This window comes from Phyllopteryx taeniolatus, chromosome 8, assembly GCF_024500385.1.
Source record: "Phyllopteryx taeniolatus isolate TA_2022b chromosome 8, UOR_Ptae_1.2, whole genome shotgun sequence".
In the NCBI taxonomy this organism is placed as follows: domain Eukaryota; kingdom Metazoa; phylum Chordata; class Actinopteri; order Syngnathiformes; family Syngnathidae; genus Phyllopteryx; species Phyllopteryx taeniolatus.
Genome location: NC_084509.1, coordinates 14,955,782 through 14,973,473, shown reverse-complemented (window position 1 = coordinate 14,973,473; position 17,692 = coordinate 14,955,782). Strand labels below are relative to the sequence as shown.

Here is a 17,692-nt window from a genome sequence, read left to right as displayed (position 1 = left end):
AGCGATTGAAAGTGCACAAGCGACTGTGTCTATATTCCCTGTATCCTAACCACCAGTTGAGGTTTACAATTACAATCTGACTAGTGGTGGTAGACTATCTTAAATTAGCGAATAATGTTTACTTTACCATAGACGTCTAGTTGTGTAACTAATGCCATTTGTACTTTGCAATAGGCACAGTAGCTTATTGCTACATGAGTCTGAAGTAACAATCCATATAGAAACATTATCACCGCAAAATTGCACGTTACCATGAAAAATTTGCAATAAAATAAAATAAAATAAAAAATATACAATGTACAATATAAATATACAATATAAATGTACAATATAAATATACAATGTAGTGAACCCACAAAAGGAGAAAGGCTATACAGTAATGAGGGAAGACTGTAATCTTTAAGAACTGTTTATATTTAAACATTTATTCATGTTAGTGGGTTGCCTGCTCACCTGCATGAAGTACTCCTCCAATAGGCAGTCCACCCACGGCTCAGCCACCTCGGTGGGCCGCACCTCATTGGAAATATCGCAGCATTTGATCAGTACCATCTTGAGCTGAAAACACAGCAAACAAGGGCATTGTAGTAGCTTCGCACATACAAGCTACACTAAATAGCAGTTCTAAACCCTTTCTGCTGCATTCCAGAACACGGACAAGTCGGACCTTTATGACCTCTGACAAGGAAACATTGGAACGCCTGTCAAAGTCGAAATTCCTACTCTTGAACTACCCTTCAGTGACATGAGTTCTGACCGAAGACTGTAAAAGCATATAACCTAATTTATAGGCTATTCTAGGTATCACCAGGTAACCCAAAGTTACTCGAGGGAATTAATGGCTTTATCATCTTATTATCTGGTGCAGTACATGAATTTAATTCATATAACCATCAAGGCTGCAAACAAACAGTAACATTGGGGCTAATTTACAAAAAAAAAAAAAAAAAAACACCCCCACACCAAGTTTTTTTCCACCATGACATGATCAGGTAGGCTGGCTGAAGATCCATAGCCACGTTCAAGTGAGGTAACTGCTTCCAGTGTTAGCTTCTGATTACCAGCAAATCGTTAGCCTAATAGCATAATTGTCCAAGTCATTTTTAATTTACTATTAAAATACCAATAAAAACTACAAATGTGCTTGTTTAAAAAAATAAAAGTTTTTTTTCTTTATGTCTGTGGAGGTTCTCAGTCATCCAAGTCATGGAAATTCGCAAAGGTTGAATTGAGGCAAATGGATTCTTCTTGTTTCTTGTTTCCAAATACATTCAAAAAGGGAATTTTTTATGCTTTTTATGAGAAATTATGCGATCAGGCTAATGACATACAGTTCTTGAATGTTTGGCTAAGTTCTGGACGTGGGGCTGTGAGATATTTAAAGCTTGTATTAAATCAGAAAATAAGAACCCAACAAGACCAAGGTCTCTTTTCAAAGATGACTTGGCCAAGAAGGTCGAGCACAATTCATGACATGGACCACAGATGCAAATAACCTAAATATATAGCTAACTCTGGTGCAACAGTTATGTTATGTATGGACCTTGTTAAATAAATACAATACAGTGTATACATAACACAACAGAGTACAATTACAAAACTGAAAGGTATTGCCTTGCCCAAGTCATGTACAACACCGCTACATTAATTAATAACTGCAATTTGGCAGCTTGGTGATGAAATGTGTTGAATATTTATGGGTTCCTGGGATATGGTGAAATTAGCCAATGAGGACTTTGAGCAAGCAACATTAATTTACAGTCTGGACAAGGAGGGCTGAAACACTACATCAAAGCCAAAACATAAGGTTATCTCACTGCTAGAGTATATCTCAAGATGCACACCCTTGATCAACACTAGTGTGACCCATAGGGCTGACTACTGAACTCCGTAGTAACCTTTTTTCAGCAGCAAAAAGCTAAAGATATAGTTGATAGATAGATAGATATAGATATGTCTAGTTTACAAGACATTGTGCCCTGTATGCCTCCCTCCCCTTGCCATTACATTTACAAATGTTTCATACACTCAATGGATAAAGGCCTGCTTGTACTGACAACTAACTGCTGACATCATATACATACACATGTCACATGTTCCTCGTTGGTGAAGTCGAAGCTGTCCACCTTCTGTTTGAATGAGTCCAGTATCTCGCCATGTCTGGCCATGTCAGTGGCCAGGATGAGGGTGATTATGGCCTGCAGACAAAGGGCAAATTCAGCTACTTGTTCAGTTTGACATTAAAACTGCATAGTAGGCATCGGTCACGTGATTAGGTATTTCTATAAAGATATTAATGTTATATTTTGATTGTATTAATCTAACAAATCATGTAGGCATGGGTGTGTTAAATACTGACGCGGTACAGCGATTTGGGGTGTAACAATTCGTTTTAGCAATGATTCATATCACGATTCATGGTTGCCGATTCAATTCAAGGACAATATTGCTTCATTTAGAGCGATACGATCTGAAACGATTCAGTGGCTGGAAATCGATTCAGTAACTTTTTCGCCAAAAATTCATCCAGTGTGACTGTGAAATAAATATCTGCATACTGGATATTGCAGGTGGCATGGTGGATGACTGGTTAGCACATCTCCCTCACAGTTCTGAGGTCCGGGGTCAAATCCCGGCCCCGACTGTGTGGAGTTTGCATGTTGTCCCCGTGCCTGCGTGGGTTTTCACCTCTTCTTCGTCTTCGACCCACAGTAGCTGAATTTCAACCTGCAGGGCGCTGGTGGCGGACGTTGTTAACGCTGGCCACGACCGATTCGGTATGGAATTCTTTGGATGAACGCTCATATTTGTTTGGCAAAGTTTTAAGACGGATGCCCTTCCTGACGCAGTCCTCTGCATTTATCCGGGCTTGGGACCGGCCTACAGTTTGCACTGGCTTGTGCCCCCCATAGGGCTGCATTTAACTGTAGCAACACTGCTCCCCACTAAATGGCAGAAGGGACACGATGTTTTTCTCATGTAAAATATGTGCCTTGGCTTAAATAAAGGTTGCGAAACACTAATGGGACCGCAAGCTCTGGGAATGCCATCATACTCAGACGTGTTTCTAATGTTTTTTCAAATCATAAGAAGGCAAGAAAGTGTCAACGATTAAATGAAATTGTGTCAGACAAATAAGCATTACTGAGTGCGGTACACAAAATTTCTGATTTATTTGGAATTTTTATTGAACAATAGATAATTGGAATTTTAGTTATTTTAGTATTTTGTAGCTTTATTTATAGGCAGCACAGTGTTGCAGTCTAACTAACTAACAGTTGAGACGTTCTGGTTTTGAATCTCCACTCGACCACTATGAGGAGAAGCAGTATCGAAAAAGGATTTATTTTTATTTTTTTCAAATATCTGAAGGGTTGATTAAACTGTAATTTATCAACTTCCCCAATAGGTTTTAACCACTAATGTATTACAATGCATGAGAAAATACAACCATTGACCTGTAGCCATCTTTGTACATCTTGTAAATTTGATCTCATTAAATGTGGTAAGTGTGCCCAATGAAGTATCTGACGAGCTCATATGTTGGCCAACTCACCTGTCGAATCTGTTTAAATGCCTCGGGATCCACATTTGCAAAGACGTTGCACTCAGGAAGGGAAAGGATCTGGAATGCCACGGCGCAGTGATGGTTCTCCAGTGGCGAGATGTCATTGTAGCGCACCGCCAACTCTGTCCGCGCATTGATTTGGTACCTGATAGGTGGATGACACAACAATTCTGTCAACTGAGAGCAAAACAACATGATTACAAGCTTCGGGATCAGCGCATTATGTGGAAGCTCCCATTGGTAAAATAGTTGCACAGCATAGCAACAACATTGTCAATACATACTGAGGTCAATCTCATCTCCTGTGCTGAATCAGTCAACACCAGCACAGAGAGATTAACGAGTCTTACGTGTTGTTGTATCCAGGGTGGTCCAGGTCATGACACACCGCAGCTGTCATTAGAATGCCCATATCAGTGAGAGTCAGCTTCTCCTGTACAACAACAGTGAGAGTTTACGCAATTTGGAATGTCCAAAGGGGTCAGATCAGTTCCCTCGGCACCTCACCTGCAGGTTGCAGAGGTGGATCATGCCGTACATCATCTGACTAACGCAAAAGCAGTGGCGGAAGTTGTGAAAGGGGTTGCTGCGGTAGTTCTCCTGGATCGCCAACTTCAAAGTTAGGAGGAGAAAAAAGTATTTAATAGCTTTGTTTGGATTTGGGCAATTATTTTTCCCATAGGGAATAATGGAACTAAAAATACTCTCAGGGTTAAACTCAGGTGATGATGAATCAATTTTAATTGTGCAGGCATATTTATAACTAGCATTTGATCATTACAGTGGAACCCTGCATACTTGCGGTTCGGCAGCCGCAGATGCACCTATTATTTAAAAAAGAAAAAACAAAAACAAAAATTGTTTTTTTCAGTTTTTTTTTGGGGGGGGGAAACCAACCTCACATATTGGCGGTTTATCCCTACTTATTCAAGACTTTTTGGGGTTTAAAAAAAAATTATAATTTTTTTTCAATGCAGTTATAATGGGTGTCAGTTTTCCACAGATTTTCGCTATTTGGCCCGGTCCATATCTCTCGCTAATAGAAGGAGTCCTCTGTATTAGCATACAAGTTTAAAAATAATTACAGTAGTGCCTTGAGATACCTGTTCAATTTGTTCCCTGACCACACACATAAGTCAAAACACTCCTATCTCAAATCATCTTTCCGCTTTGATATGAAATGTAATCCATTCCAGTGCGTCGAAATAGCACTTTGTTGTAATGTGCTTTTACAACGTAATATGAAAAATGGAGATCTGCAGTATTGGTATTATTATTTAGAAAACATACAGAAATAACATAATTTCATTGACTGTAAATAATTAAACAGTTCGTGCGTCATGATAATTCAATGGGCATTGTGCTGCTCATTCTGGTGTGTGCGCCTTGCCCACCATAGGGCAGTATAATACAGACAGACATACTGTACAGCAGGTAGATTTGATGATGAAACACAGAAGACAGTCACATCTAAGCTGCAATAATAGCAGTCATTTTTTCTGCTGAGGATAAAGACTATATGCCTGTGTGTGAGTATTGTTGTATGTTTGCTGTTTGCATGTGTTGCTACCACTTGTGTTCAAACATAAGTTGTTTTGATGTTTATAATTACTGCAACATCAAAAGTGAATGCAGAGAATAAGAAGCCGGTGATGTCCATTGAATTAAAGCTTGAAAAACATGAGCAAGATGTGCGTGGAGTCGACTTGACGCAGAAGTACGAGCATAGTACTTCTACAATATGTGCTGCACTGAAGGCGAAGGAGTCGATAAAGGTTTTAACGCAGCCAAGAATGTTACATTAAGTTGTGGATCACTGTCCATGAAGACATTGTGAACGTGTTTAAAGTGAGGAAATTGTGGTGAAAAAGGCAAAAAAAAATCAAGTGAAAGTGAAGTGAAAAATGTAAGAAAAAGAAAGAAAATGGGAGGAAAACAGTTTTTGTATACATTGTATTTTATGTTATTTTATTACTAAATGTTTTTATACAGAACAATATTGTCGTGTGCTATTTTTCATTTTATAAATATTACAATTTCTGTTGATGTTTTTTGGGGGAGCTGGAAAGGATTAATTGATAAAGCCGGACCTTCTTTAGGAAAAAGTGTTGCAAAAAAGCCAAAGAAAAAGAAAAACAATGTACACTGACATCACACGTGGCACGCACAACTTTTCCCCTCCTGAAATAACATTTCCTATATTCGTGTTGCGATCTAATTTATTAATATTCCTTACCAGCCAGCGTTTGAGTGTGATGGGGTTCATGTTGAATTCTTTCACCAGCCCCAAGTCATGATACATGTACTCCAAACAGCTCAGCATCTACAGCCGCAAAGGAAGACATGTGCAAAGTGCTTTGATTAAAAGCATAAGAAATCAAAGAAGGGCATGTTAAGATATCTCGATTAATCGGATTTGTAGACGGTACTGCACCTCATTGTGCTCCCAGTGCCAGACATCAAATGTCGGCTTCTTTAGTGCCTCAACAGTCTCCTGTGACAGTGTATACTGTAGAGAACAAATGTAGAAAAAAAAAAATCAGAATCTATTTGGATATTCCACGTGTACAGTAGATGTACAGTGTCACATGAAACTCACTTTTGGGTAGTTGGGGACGTCTCGTCTCGGAGTGACCTTCTTCCCGTCGTCAAAATTGTATTTACATGGGCAGTTTACCCTAAAGCAAGAATGGAACAGCAAGATATTTTGGTTTATTTAAGCATTATGGACAAAGGTATTGGGACTTATGGCTGTTATGCCTGAAACAGGAACTAAAACTATGGAATTGGTTCGGCCCACAATCTCTGTTCAAATTTATTCCCAAAGGTGTTTGATGGGCTTGCTGTTAGGGCCAGTCACATTTGTCCTTACCAAACTCATTCAACCAGTAATTCATAGCTCTTGGATCCTTGAATGGTTCCCACAAATTCAGACGCTCAGTCCATAATGAGTTGAGAAGGTAAATATTATATTTTCTCTATGACAGTGGGCATCTCTCGACACGCCCTCAAATAGATCTACAGTGGATCTAAAAAGTCTACACGCCCCTGTTCAAATGCCATATTTTTGTGATCTAAAAAAATTAGACCAAGATGAATCATTTAAAACCTTTTTGTCCACCATCAAAGTGACCTATAACCTTTATAACTCAATTGAAAACAATAAAATCTAATTTCTTTATTGGCAACCTCCTTGGTCGTGGATCCTCACTCTGTTGTTTACATGTTTGTTTGCAAATCAATCGTCCCCATGTCTGATTTATTAATATCACAACACATCATTTTAGCTTTTATGTTTCAAGTGCAATTAAACCCTCACTTGCAGTGCATATTTGTGATGCGAAAAAGTGTAGAACCATCCAAAGGTTTTTATTTCTTGATGAAAAAGTAATCATGAGCCAATGTAATTAAGTTATTTCAGTATTAAATACGGCCCAAAATAAATTAGAGACTTCACAAAACATGTACATTGAAACTAAAATAATCAAGGAATTACAAAAACAAAAGTCTTAATTTTAAGTCCTGCTCTGTTTAAGATCTAGCTGGTACACGGCTATTTTTGTAATCACTATGGAGAAGCTAAAAGACAACATAAACAGAAACATCAATGGTCCCTTGATTTTAGTTAGTTACTTCCTCGGTGCTTGCTCCTCGATGCCCATTTAAGATAACTGAGGTACAACTTAAGATGGCAGCCTGAGATCTGGGTCTCGGGCAAAGCATTGAGGAGCGAGGAGCGAGGAGCGAGGAGCGAGGTGTGAGGAAGTTCCCTGGACTAACTAAAGAGTGTGATCAGCAGATTGCAACAGTGATACAGAGACTGGAAGAGACACAGAAAGGCATAGAAGTGGACATCCTAGGAAATGTAAACATATTGTCAATTCTATGAGGAAGTATGCAAAAAAAAAAGATTCAGGGGGAAGCAAGGGCTCTTGCTCAATTTTTGATTGATCAATTAACTGATTGGCAGATGTCAGGCATTAGTCCATTGGGCATATAAACCATGTAAAACGTCACGGTTACCTGCCACCGCCTCTCGATGTCATCTCATCCCGAAGCTTCCTCAGATCATTTTTACACTTCTCAATCTCAACCACCTTCAGACCCTCCACTGAAACATAAACACAACAATTGAGAGTGTTCATAATCGTGATCTTGTGCTTTATTCGATTTTCTTCAAAATCCACCACTTACGCTCTACTCTCTTCTCCAGCATGGCAAGCCTGTTGGTGACCTCAGTCTTCAGCTCATTGATGCGAAAGGCTCTGCAAGGAAACCACATTGCATCTTGGAGAGCAGCACAATAAGGAAACGGTACAGGAACAACACACATCAATTGTTTTGGTGTGTGATTAAACTTGTCTTCAGTGGGCTTGAGTGTGTGGCTTTAAAAAGGCAGCGCTGCCTGTCAGGTATGTGTGTGAGGTAGGCGTAAGGGCAGGCTTCAGCCAGAGCATAACATAAACAGCGGAGGTGTTACCTGCTGAACTGCTCTGCCACCTGGGACAACACATTCTGGAACATGTCCTCCTTCTCTGCACGCATGTATGGTAAACATCGTAATAGATTCAACTTGCTAGTTTCACTCTTGTTTTTGACATATGACTGGATGTGGTAGTGATGGGCTTACTTACCTCCAAGTTGGCCAGTAGACAGGGGGACAACTTTGTACAGAGAGCTTCACACAAAAAAAGATTATCATTAGTACCAGTTCCCATTCAACGCACAGTATTACTCCCAAGAGATGTGATAGAGCTAAAGTCATATCCCCCAAAAATCAGGATCAGATCAGTATGCATAATATTGGTCTATGTTGATAGTGTCATAGCTCCTGTGAGCATCTTCACCACCTGTGCATCGTTCACCCTAATTACCCCTTGTATTTAACCTCGTGTCTCATTCCCTCTCGTTGCCAGTTCGTTGTACCTTGTCGTCGCGTTCCAGCATTCCTTGTTTCCACGTCACAGACTCAATAAGACTTGACCCTGTTCCGATTATCGACCTTGCCTCCTTGCCTCATGTTTTTGGATACTGTTGCCTTTCTTGGATTCCCTGCCTGTGTACCGACCTATGCCCGTCTATTAAACCTCCCTTTTTGGAAACTGTCCATTTGTTTTGGAGTCGTGCATTTTTGGGTCCTATCCTCTGTTCTGTTCATGACAGAACGAACTGGCCATAACATGGACCCAGCAGACTCAGACCCGGTGCGCAAAGCCCTTCAAGCGCAGGGTCAACTCCTCTCGAAGCAGGATGAGCAGATTGCTGCCCTCCAACTTCCTCTAGAGGGACTGTCAAGGCATCAGGACAATATGATGAGACAAGTGGCCTCGCAGTTTGAACTTCTTATGAAAATTATTCAAGAGAAGGAACCAGTTGGCACCACACCCAATACCGCCACGGTATTTCCATGTGAAGCAGTCACCATGCAGGCACCTGCCACCTCCGCTGCTGTCTGCCCACAGCTCTCTCGACCGGAGAGGTTCTCTGGAAATTCTGGGAACATTAAGCTGTTCATCACGCAGTGCGAACTCCACTTTGAGCTGCAGGCAGCTGCCTTCCCCACCGAGCGGGCAAAAATCGCTTTCGTCATTTCCCACCTGACTGGTCGTGTGGAGGCGTGGACTACTGCTGAATGGAGCCGCAATTCCGCCGCGTGTCATTCATGGGCTTTTTTTGTAAAGACTATGGAGCAAATTTTTCAATTTTCCACTCCAGATCGTGAGGCAGCTCGCTCCCTTGTCACCTTACAACAAGGCAAGCGCAGGGTGTCTGATTACGCGATTGAGTTTCGCATTCTAGCAGCTGAGAGTCATTGGAATAATCAAGCACTACTCGATGCTTTTTTTCAAGGACTATCCCCCGCCGTCAAGGATCATTTAGTCCCGCTAGACCTGCCGACGGACTTGGACACTCTCATCGTTCTCGCCGTTAAAGTCGACAAGAGGCTTTTGGATCGCGAGCTGGATGGAGATCGGCGGAGGGCTGCGTCACCGTGCACTTGGAGGGCGAGCCTCGGTGACCAGCCAAACCAAGGCAGATCCCCTGGTTCCGGTCTCAACCCACTGGCTAGCGTCCCCACAGATGAACCCATGCAACTGGGCAGGTTCCGTCTCTCCCCTGAGGAACGTCAACGCCGGCTGAGGGAAGGGCGGTGCTTCTACTGCGGTCAGTTGGGTCATTCCGTGAGCAACTGTCACGTCAAAGTTGCCGGTGCCGGTAGCAAGGGCACAGGAGAGGTGAGTCTGAATTTCATTAAGGAAGACCTTACACGGGTTCTTCCTAGAGTGACACTATGCTCTCCTGATCAAGAAATTCATACACCTATGTTAATTGACTCTGGTTCTGACGCAAACTTACTGAACTCCACCCTCGTTAGACGTATGCACCTTAGAACCTTTGAAATAAAACGCCACCGCAACACCTATGCTGCAGACGGCAGTTTTATGGGCAAGATCACTCACCGCACCCAAACACTCACATTGACATTTCCTGATTTTCACTCGGAACGCATTAGTTTTCATGTTTTTGACGCCATGAATCATGACCTTATCTTAGGGAACCCATGGTTGAAATTACATAACCCCCACATTGACTGGTCAATGTCATGTCATGGGGCAGCTATTGCGCCCGGAACTGTTTCAAGCCGCCATGTGATGTTCAGGGTCATGTTTCTAAGGACAATCCACAGACCCCATCTGGGGAGCCTGATTTATCTCAAGTGCCCACCTGTTACCAGGATATTAAAGATGTTTTTTCCAAGTCCAAGGCCAAATCCCTTCCACCCCACAGACCTTATGACTGTGCTGTTGACTTGCTGCCTAGAACCACACCCCCACGAGGGAGGTTGTTCTCTCTTTCAGGGCCGGAACACAAGGCCATGAAGGAGTACGTGGAAGAATCACTGGCAACCGGGATCATTCGCCCATATTCATCCCCTGCAGGAGCAGGATTTTTCTTTGTGGACAAGAAAGACAAGACCCTGCGACCATGTATCGATTACCGGGGTCTCAACGAGATCACGGTAAAAAAACGGTACCCTCTTCCTCTCATCTCCACCGCTTTTGAGTTCCTGGAGGGAGCCAAGATTTTCACCAAACTGGACTTAAGAAATGCATATCATCTAGTCAGGATAAGGGAGGGGGATGAATGGAAAACAGCATTCAACACACCAACGGGACATTATGAATATTTGGTAATGCCTTTTGGGCTTACTAACGCTCCAGCTGTTTTCCAGAACCTTGTCAATGATGTCCTGTGTGACATGTTGAATATTTATGTTTTTGTATATTTGGATGACATTTTGATATTCTCCCCGGATGAGAAGACTCACATTATTCATGTACGCTCTGTTTTGCAGCAGTTATTGCAGAATCAACTATATGTCAAGGCTGAGAAATGTGAGTTCCACAAGGCGTCCGTTTCTTTTCTGGGTTTCGTCCTGGCTCAAGGTGAAGTCAAAATGGACCCTTGCAAAGTCGATACAGTTATTAATTGGCCTACTCCCACGTCACGCAAAGATGTACAAAGGTTCTTAGGGTTCGCAAACTTCTACAGAAAATTCATCAGAAATTTCAGTTCTATAGCCTCTCCTTTGCATGATCTTACCTCGCCACACAAACCTTTTGTATGGAACCCGATTTGTCAGTCAGCTTTTCAAAAACTTAAGTCGAGCTTTACCTCCGCTCCCATTCTTACTTTGCCAGATCTCAAACAGCAGTTTGTGGTAGAAGTCGATGCGTCTGATGCCGGAATTGGAGCAGTGCTCTCCCAGAAATCTCTCAAGGATGATAAATTACATCCTTGTGCTTTTCTCTCCAAAATACTGACCCCAGCTGAAAAAAATTATGACATAGGTGACCGTGAACTGCTGGCAGTCAAGGTGGCTTTGATGGAGTGGAGGCACTGGCTAGAGGGGGCACAGACTCCGTTTTTAGTATGGACAGATCACAAGAACCTTGAGTATATTAAGACTGCTAAAAGATTAAATGCGAGGCAGGCTAGATGGGCTCTGTTCTTCACTAGATTTAATTTCATGTTATCCTACCGACCTGGTTCTAAAAATGGTAAGCCAGATGCTTTGTCACGTATGTTCTCTGAAGAGAATTCTTTGTCCGACCCGAAGACTATTTTGCCCAAGTCATGTTTCATTTCCGCTTTTGTTTGGGACATTGAAACTGCGGTTAAAGGAGCTCTGAAAGACACTCCCAGCCCTGAAGATTGCCCTGAAAACAGGCTTTATGTGGTTCTGACCTTAAGGGGAAGAGTCATCCACTGGGCTCACACGAACCGAACTGTAAGTCACCCAGGCATTGCCAAGACGCAATCAGTGGTCGAACAGCGCTTTTGGTGGCCTAATGTTAGGAGGGATGTTATCGATTACGTCAATGCTTGCCAGGTATGTGCTGCTAACAAGCCCTCTCATCAACGTCCTTCTGGGGAGTTGCGACCCCTGCAAATACCACAACGTCCTTGGTCAGACATTTCCGTAGACTTTGTGACAGGATTACCGGCCTCTAAAGGCAACACCACCATTCTTACAGTTGTTGACAGGTTCTCTAAGATGGCACACTTCATTGCACTTCCAAAACTCCCCTCAGCTAAAGACACTGCCGAGATAATGATTAATCACGTTTTCAAGTTCCATGGTTTCCCCAAGAATGTGGAGTCTGATAGGGGTCCCCCAATTCATTTCGCAATTTTTGAGTTTTGCAATCTCATAGGTGCTACCGTCAGTCTGTCATCTGGGTTTCATCCTGAAACCAACGGCCAATCAGAGAGGCTGAACCAGGACCTGGAGACTGGGCTCCGATGTCTCGCTTCACAGGAGCCGCGATCCTGGTCTCAGAAACTGGTTTGGGTCGAATTCTCCCACAATTCCCTCCCCTCTGCATCCACTGGTCTATCGCCTTTTCACGTTGTGCATGGTTACCAACCATCTCTGTTTCCTGCCATAGCCCCAGAGTCCACAGTTCCATCGGCATTAACCTTGGTGAGACGCTGCAGGAGGACCTGGGAGCGAGCCCGCCAGATGCTGCTGCGCCAGGGACGGTCCTACAAAGCCGCTGCTGACCGTCGGAGGACACCGGCCCCGAACTACAAAGTGGGTCAGCGAGTTTTGCTCTCGACCAAACATATTCCACTCCGGGTGGAGTCCAAGAAGCTTGCTCCCAGGTTCGTTGGGCCCTTCCCCATCACAAAGATCATCAACCCTGTCACCGTGAAGCTGAGGCTCCCAAGGTCGATGCGGGTGCACCCTGCTTTTCACGTCAGCCTACTCAAGCCAGCCCGGGAATCCCCTCTGGTCCCGCCTTCCAGGCCCCCTCCTCCCCCCCGGTTTGTGGATGGGGGCCCTGTCTTCTCTGTGAAGCGGCTGTTGTCGTCTCGTCGGAGGGGGAGGGGGTTTCAATAGCTGGTGGACTGGGAAGGCTATGGGCCTGAGGAACGTTCATGGGTACCGTCTGCGTTTATCATGGATGATTCGCTCATTCGGGACTTCCACGTTGCGCATCCAGGGGCCCCAGGGCCGTCTGGGGCCGGCCGTTAAGGGGGGGGTACTGTCATGTGTGTGTGTGTGTTCCGGGTTTTGTCTTCCCCCCTGTTTCACACACACCTGCTCCTGTGAGCATCTTCACCACCTGTGCCTTGTTCACCCTAATTACCCCTTGTATTTAACCTCGTGTCTCATTCCCTCTCGTTGCCAGTTCGTTGTACCTTGTCGTCGCGTTCCAGCATTCCTTGTTTCCACGTCACAGACTCAGTAAGACTTGACCCTGTTCCGATTATCGACCTTGCCTCCTTGCCTCATGTTTTTGGATACTGTTGCCTTTCTTGGATTCCCTGCCTGTGTACCGACCTATGCCCGTCTATTAAACCTCTCTTTTTGGAAACTGTCCATTTGTTTTGGAGTCGTGCATTTTTGGGTCCTATCCTCTGTTCCGTTCATGACAGATAGGAAATCCCCCAGAGAACATATTTTCAGTTTTATATTCATCTTTATAACCTAAACAGTAATAATAAGCCATTTTAGTTCTCAAGAGATTTGTACATAATGTTTTTACAACAAAGCTGATTTTGACTTATGATGAGTAAAGGCTAAGCAAAGAATGTCCACTACCAGTTCCTTCTTTTTAATTCAAGGATTGAGGAAATATAATTGAAAATTGAGTTCAGCACCAGAATTCTGCATCAGGCAGTCCATCTGTCCATGGGTGATACCGAAGCTACACTATATAGCGACACTATACTTTAATCAAATACCTCCTCAAACCTTTTAGAGTTATGTCCAAGCATCTAAAATGATGTCGATAGAGATCAAGATTATGAAAGAATGGTAACATCAACACTACATTTAATCGATAACCACTTTTTTTATTATGGTGCTAACAACTTATTCTTATCCTGGCCAGTTTTTTTAAAGTCATTTTCAATATTGATTGATATCTTTTCCTGAAAGGACACAAGAAAGATTGATGCTTTAGAGATCATTATTAAAGGTCACATGCCATCGAAATTCAAAATGTTCTACTATTTTATGCATCACATAGCACAAAATGAGTCTGTAGCATGGTTTAAGTTTGACATCTGTGCAGTTTATTGATTGAATTGAGTCAATGGCATAAGGCTTGCAAAACAAGTGGATTTGAATACGCTGTCGTTGCGATGCAGTTTTGTCAATTAATATTCCAGTACCTGCCCATTACGTGGTTGGTACCCACCCACTCAACTCGGCATTTCCGTGTTTTAAGCGATTCTCAACCGCCACCAAGCCATACAAATACAGTCTATAAAGTATACATACTGTCAAGTAGACTATTGTAATGGTCTTCTGACTGATTCCCCAAAAAGAGGATTAAACAGCTGCAGCTCATTCAGAATGCTGCAGCTTGGGTTCTGACCAGAACAAAGAGGTCAGAGCATATTACTCCAATTATAAAGTCTTTGGCTTCCAGTCAGCTTTAGAATAGATTTTAAACTTCTGCTACTGGTCTATAAATAACTAAATGGTTTAGGTCCAAAATACATGAAAGAAATGGTAATGGAATCTAAATCTAGTAGGGCTCTGAGATCGACGGACTAAGGTCAAATGGTGGAGCACAGAATCCAAAGCAAACATGGTGAAGCAGCATTTAGCTATTATGCCGCACACAAATGGAATAAGTTGCCAACAGAAGTGACGTCAGCCGCAAGTGTGAATGTTTTTAAGTCCAGGTTAAAAACACTTCTTTTTTCTCGTGCGTTTTAGAGCATTTCAACTTTTAAATGATATTTCTTGCACTGTACGCTGTTTTAATTTAATTTAACTTTGTTTTTTTTTCCTCTTTGTTTTAAATGTGCTGGCCCGGTGAGCGACTGGTTAGGACATCTGCCTCACAGTTCTGGGGACCGGGGTTCAAATCCCGGCCCCGCCTGTGTGGAGTTTGCGTGTTCTCCCCGTGCCTGCGTGGGTTTTCTCCGGGCACTCCGGTTTCCTCCCATATCCCAAAAACATGCATGGTAGGTTGATTGGAGACTCTGAATTGCCCGTAGGTGTAAATGTGAGTGCAAATGGTTGTTTGTTTCTATGTGTCCTGCGGTTGGCTGGTGACCGGTTCAGGGTCTACCCCACCTCCCACCCGAAGATAGCTGGGATAGGCTCCTGTAGCCTGTGACCCTTGTGAGGATAAGCGGTAAAGAAAATGGATGGATGGATGGTTTTTAAATGCCTTTAATCATGTAAAGCACATTGAGTTACCTTGTGTATGTAATGCGGTATATAAATAAATTTGCTTTGCTTTGCATTGCTATGTTGTGCATTACAACAATACTTAAATATATCTATAATTCATAATATAACTTGATGAAATAGCGACGCTTGCGGCCAGTGCACCAAAATATGTGTGGGCAATGAACATCGCATGCCGGTTATGTTCAAAAACTAAAAATATCCCCCTCTCTTTTTATTTTCACCCATGTCCCTTTCAGCTCACGTTCCCCATTAGTAGGTCGACGATCCAATACTTGGTGAATTCTGCTTCACAAAGATAGTAAGACCCCATATCGAAGATCCAAACACGATGTAGCTATGCACGCTTGGCCGCCACAAGCCACAAGATGCCATGATATCGCCAAGGACCAATCAGAGCAAAGTTGTGTTCCATATTTAAATTATGAATAAAAACGATCCAATCAGAAAACACTCAAATATCTAAACTATCTCACTATTGTTCTGCTGTGATTTTCACCCTTAGTCCCCCTTGTCCACTCTGCCCTTCTGTCTGTCACCTAAAACCCTTTTCAGTGGCTGCATTTTCAATAAATATCAGAATAATTAAAATTAAAATAAAAAACAAGCAGCAGGAGTGTTTCAAACTCCCCTGTTGCACAGCAAAATTGTTCCAGCACAAAGGTATACAGATCCACCATTCTGCAAGGCCATGCAGCGGAACAAGACAGGTTTAAAAAAAAAAAAAAAAGTTTATTTATGTTCAAATACTAATGAGAAATCTGTCCGTCTCAATTGCCAGGTGTAAAAGATGAACTTGAACAGCTTGAAAACAGGCATCCTGGTCATTTCTAACCCACATTATCTTGCAAACCCGCTAAAAGAACATCAAAGGTTATGACAAAATAACATCAAATAAAATGTGATCACATGGGACCTTTAAAAAAATGCTAATTTTGTACTTTTGTATGTGTATGTCCAAAACGATCCATACAATTTCTCCATTTAGGCATATTTAATATGTTGTAAAGTTTAATACACTGCGTTAGAACACAGGTGTCAAACTGGTGGCTTGGAGGCCATATCCGGCCCTCCACATCATTTTATGTGGCCCGCGAAAGCAAATTAAAATCGCTAATTGCTTTCTGGTGTAATACCATTGAGATATTTGCAAGCATTTTTTTGTTACCAATCCCCCTTTGAAAAGAGGTTTTTATAGGCTTCTGATTTCAAAACTGGTTATTCATCAGTGTGTTGTGTATACTTTCATTAGAGTATATGAGGTAATCTTTCATTTATATGGGTCCACAGTCGTAGCGGCCCTCCGAGGGAAGTCATAACTGGGATATGTGGCCCGTGACAAAAATGAGTTTGACACCCCTGCTTTAGAAGTTACCAGGATCTTTTAGAATGGTGACAAATATTGTGTTTACGCAAAACTGTCTGGGACCTAATACATTTCAAAATGTGAAAAACAATGAAAAAGTAATGAAAATATTAAATACATACAGTGGATATAAAAAGTGGCGGCACGGTGTAGGACTGGTTAGAGCGTCAGCCTCACAGTTCTGAGGACCCGGGTTCAATCCCTGGCCCCGCCTGTGTGGAGTTTGCATGTTCTCCCTGTGCCTGCGTGGGTTTTCTCCGGGCACTCCGGTTTCTTCCCACATCCCAAAAACATGCATTAATTGGAGACTCTAAAATTGCCCGTAGGTGTGACTGTGACTGTGAGTGCGAATGGTTGTTTGTTTGTATGTGCCCTGCGATTGGCTGGCAACCAGTTCAGGGTGTACCCCGCCTCCTGCCCGATGACAGCTGGGGATATAAAAAGTCTACACAGCCCTGTTCAGATACCAGGTTTTTGTGATGTAACAAAATGAGACCAAGATGAATTGTTTCCACCATTAATGTGACCTATAACCTGTACAAATCAATTGATTTTTTGTTTTTGTTTGAGAGGGGATGTCAAAATAAACAACTGAGATAAAGTGGTTGCACAAGTGTGAACACCCTCTTATAACTGGGATGTGGCTGTGTTCAGAATTAACCAATCACAGTCAAACTCATATTAAGTGGGAGTCAGCACACACTTGCCACCATTTAAAGTGCCTCTGAGTAAACCCAAATAAAGGTCCGCTGTTCTAGTAGACTTTTCCTGATGTGTTTTTAGCTCTTTAGCAGAAGTCCGAAGACTTTGTGATCACAGTGTCTGCTGTTTTCAAATCTTTATAATTCTAATTGAAGAAAAACAGCCCCAAAGCATGACGCTGTCACCGCCATGCTTCACTGTTATTACTGTATGACGTTCTTTTGAGGATGAGTCGTGGTGTGTTTACTCCAAAAATACCTTTTGCAATAATGTCCAAAAGAATTCAACATTGGTTTCATTGGGACAAAATTTCCCAAACACATATCATGTGGGA

The 17,692-nt window shown here is 42.5% G+C and overlaps 1 protein-coding gene across 3 annotated transcripts in view; it reads right to left on the bottom strand.

Annotated features, from left to right (window-relative positions):
* pde9ac (phosphodiesterase 9ac) overlaps positions 1-17,692 on the bottom strand; it is a 34,725-nt gene that overhangs the window by 13,149 nt on the left and 3,884 nt on the right. For all 3 annotated transcript variants that reach the window (XM_061782866.1, XM_061782864.1, XM_061782867.1), the window contains 12 exons: positions 8,203-8,246; positions 8,049-8,103; positions 7,763-7,833; positions 7,592-7,679; positions 6,168-6,246; positions 6,003-6,077; positions 5,805-5,891; positions 4,076-4,180; positions 3,919-4,001; positions 3,557-3,713; positions 2,085-2,198; positions 454-558 (listed from right to left, as the gene is read on the bottom strand). In XM_061782866.1, the coding sequence (XP_061638850.1) occupies positions 454-558; positions 2,085-2,198; positions 3,557-3,713; positions 3,919-4,001; positions 4,076-4,180; positions 5,805-5,891; positions 6,003-6,077; positions 6,168-6,246; positions 7,592-7,679; positions 7,763-7,833; positions 8,049-8,103; positions 8,203-8,246 (1,063 nt within the window). The remainder of the gene's footprint in view (positions 1-453; positions 559-2,084; positions 2,199-3,556; positions 3,714-3,918; positions 4,002-4,075; positions 4,181-5,804; positions 5,892-6,002; positions 6,078-6,167; positions 6,247-7,591; positions 7,680-7,762; positions 7,834-8,048; positions 8,104-8,202; positions 8,247-17,692) is intronic.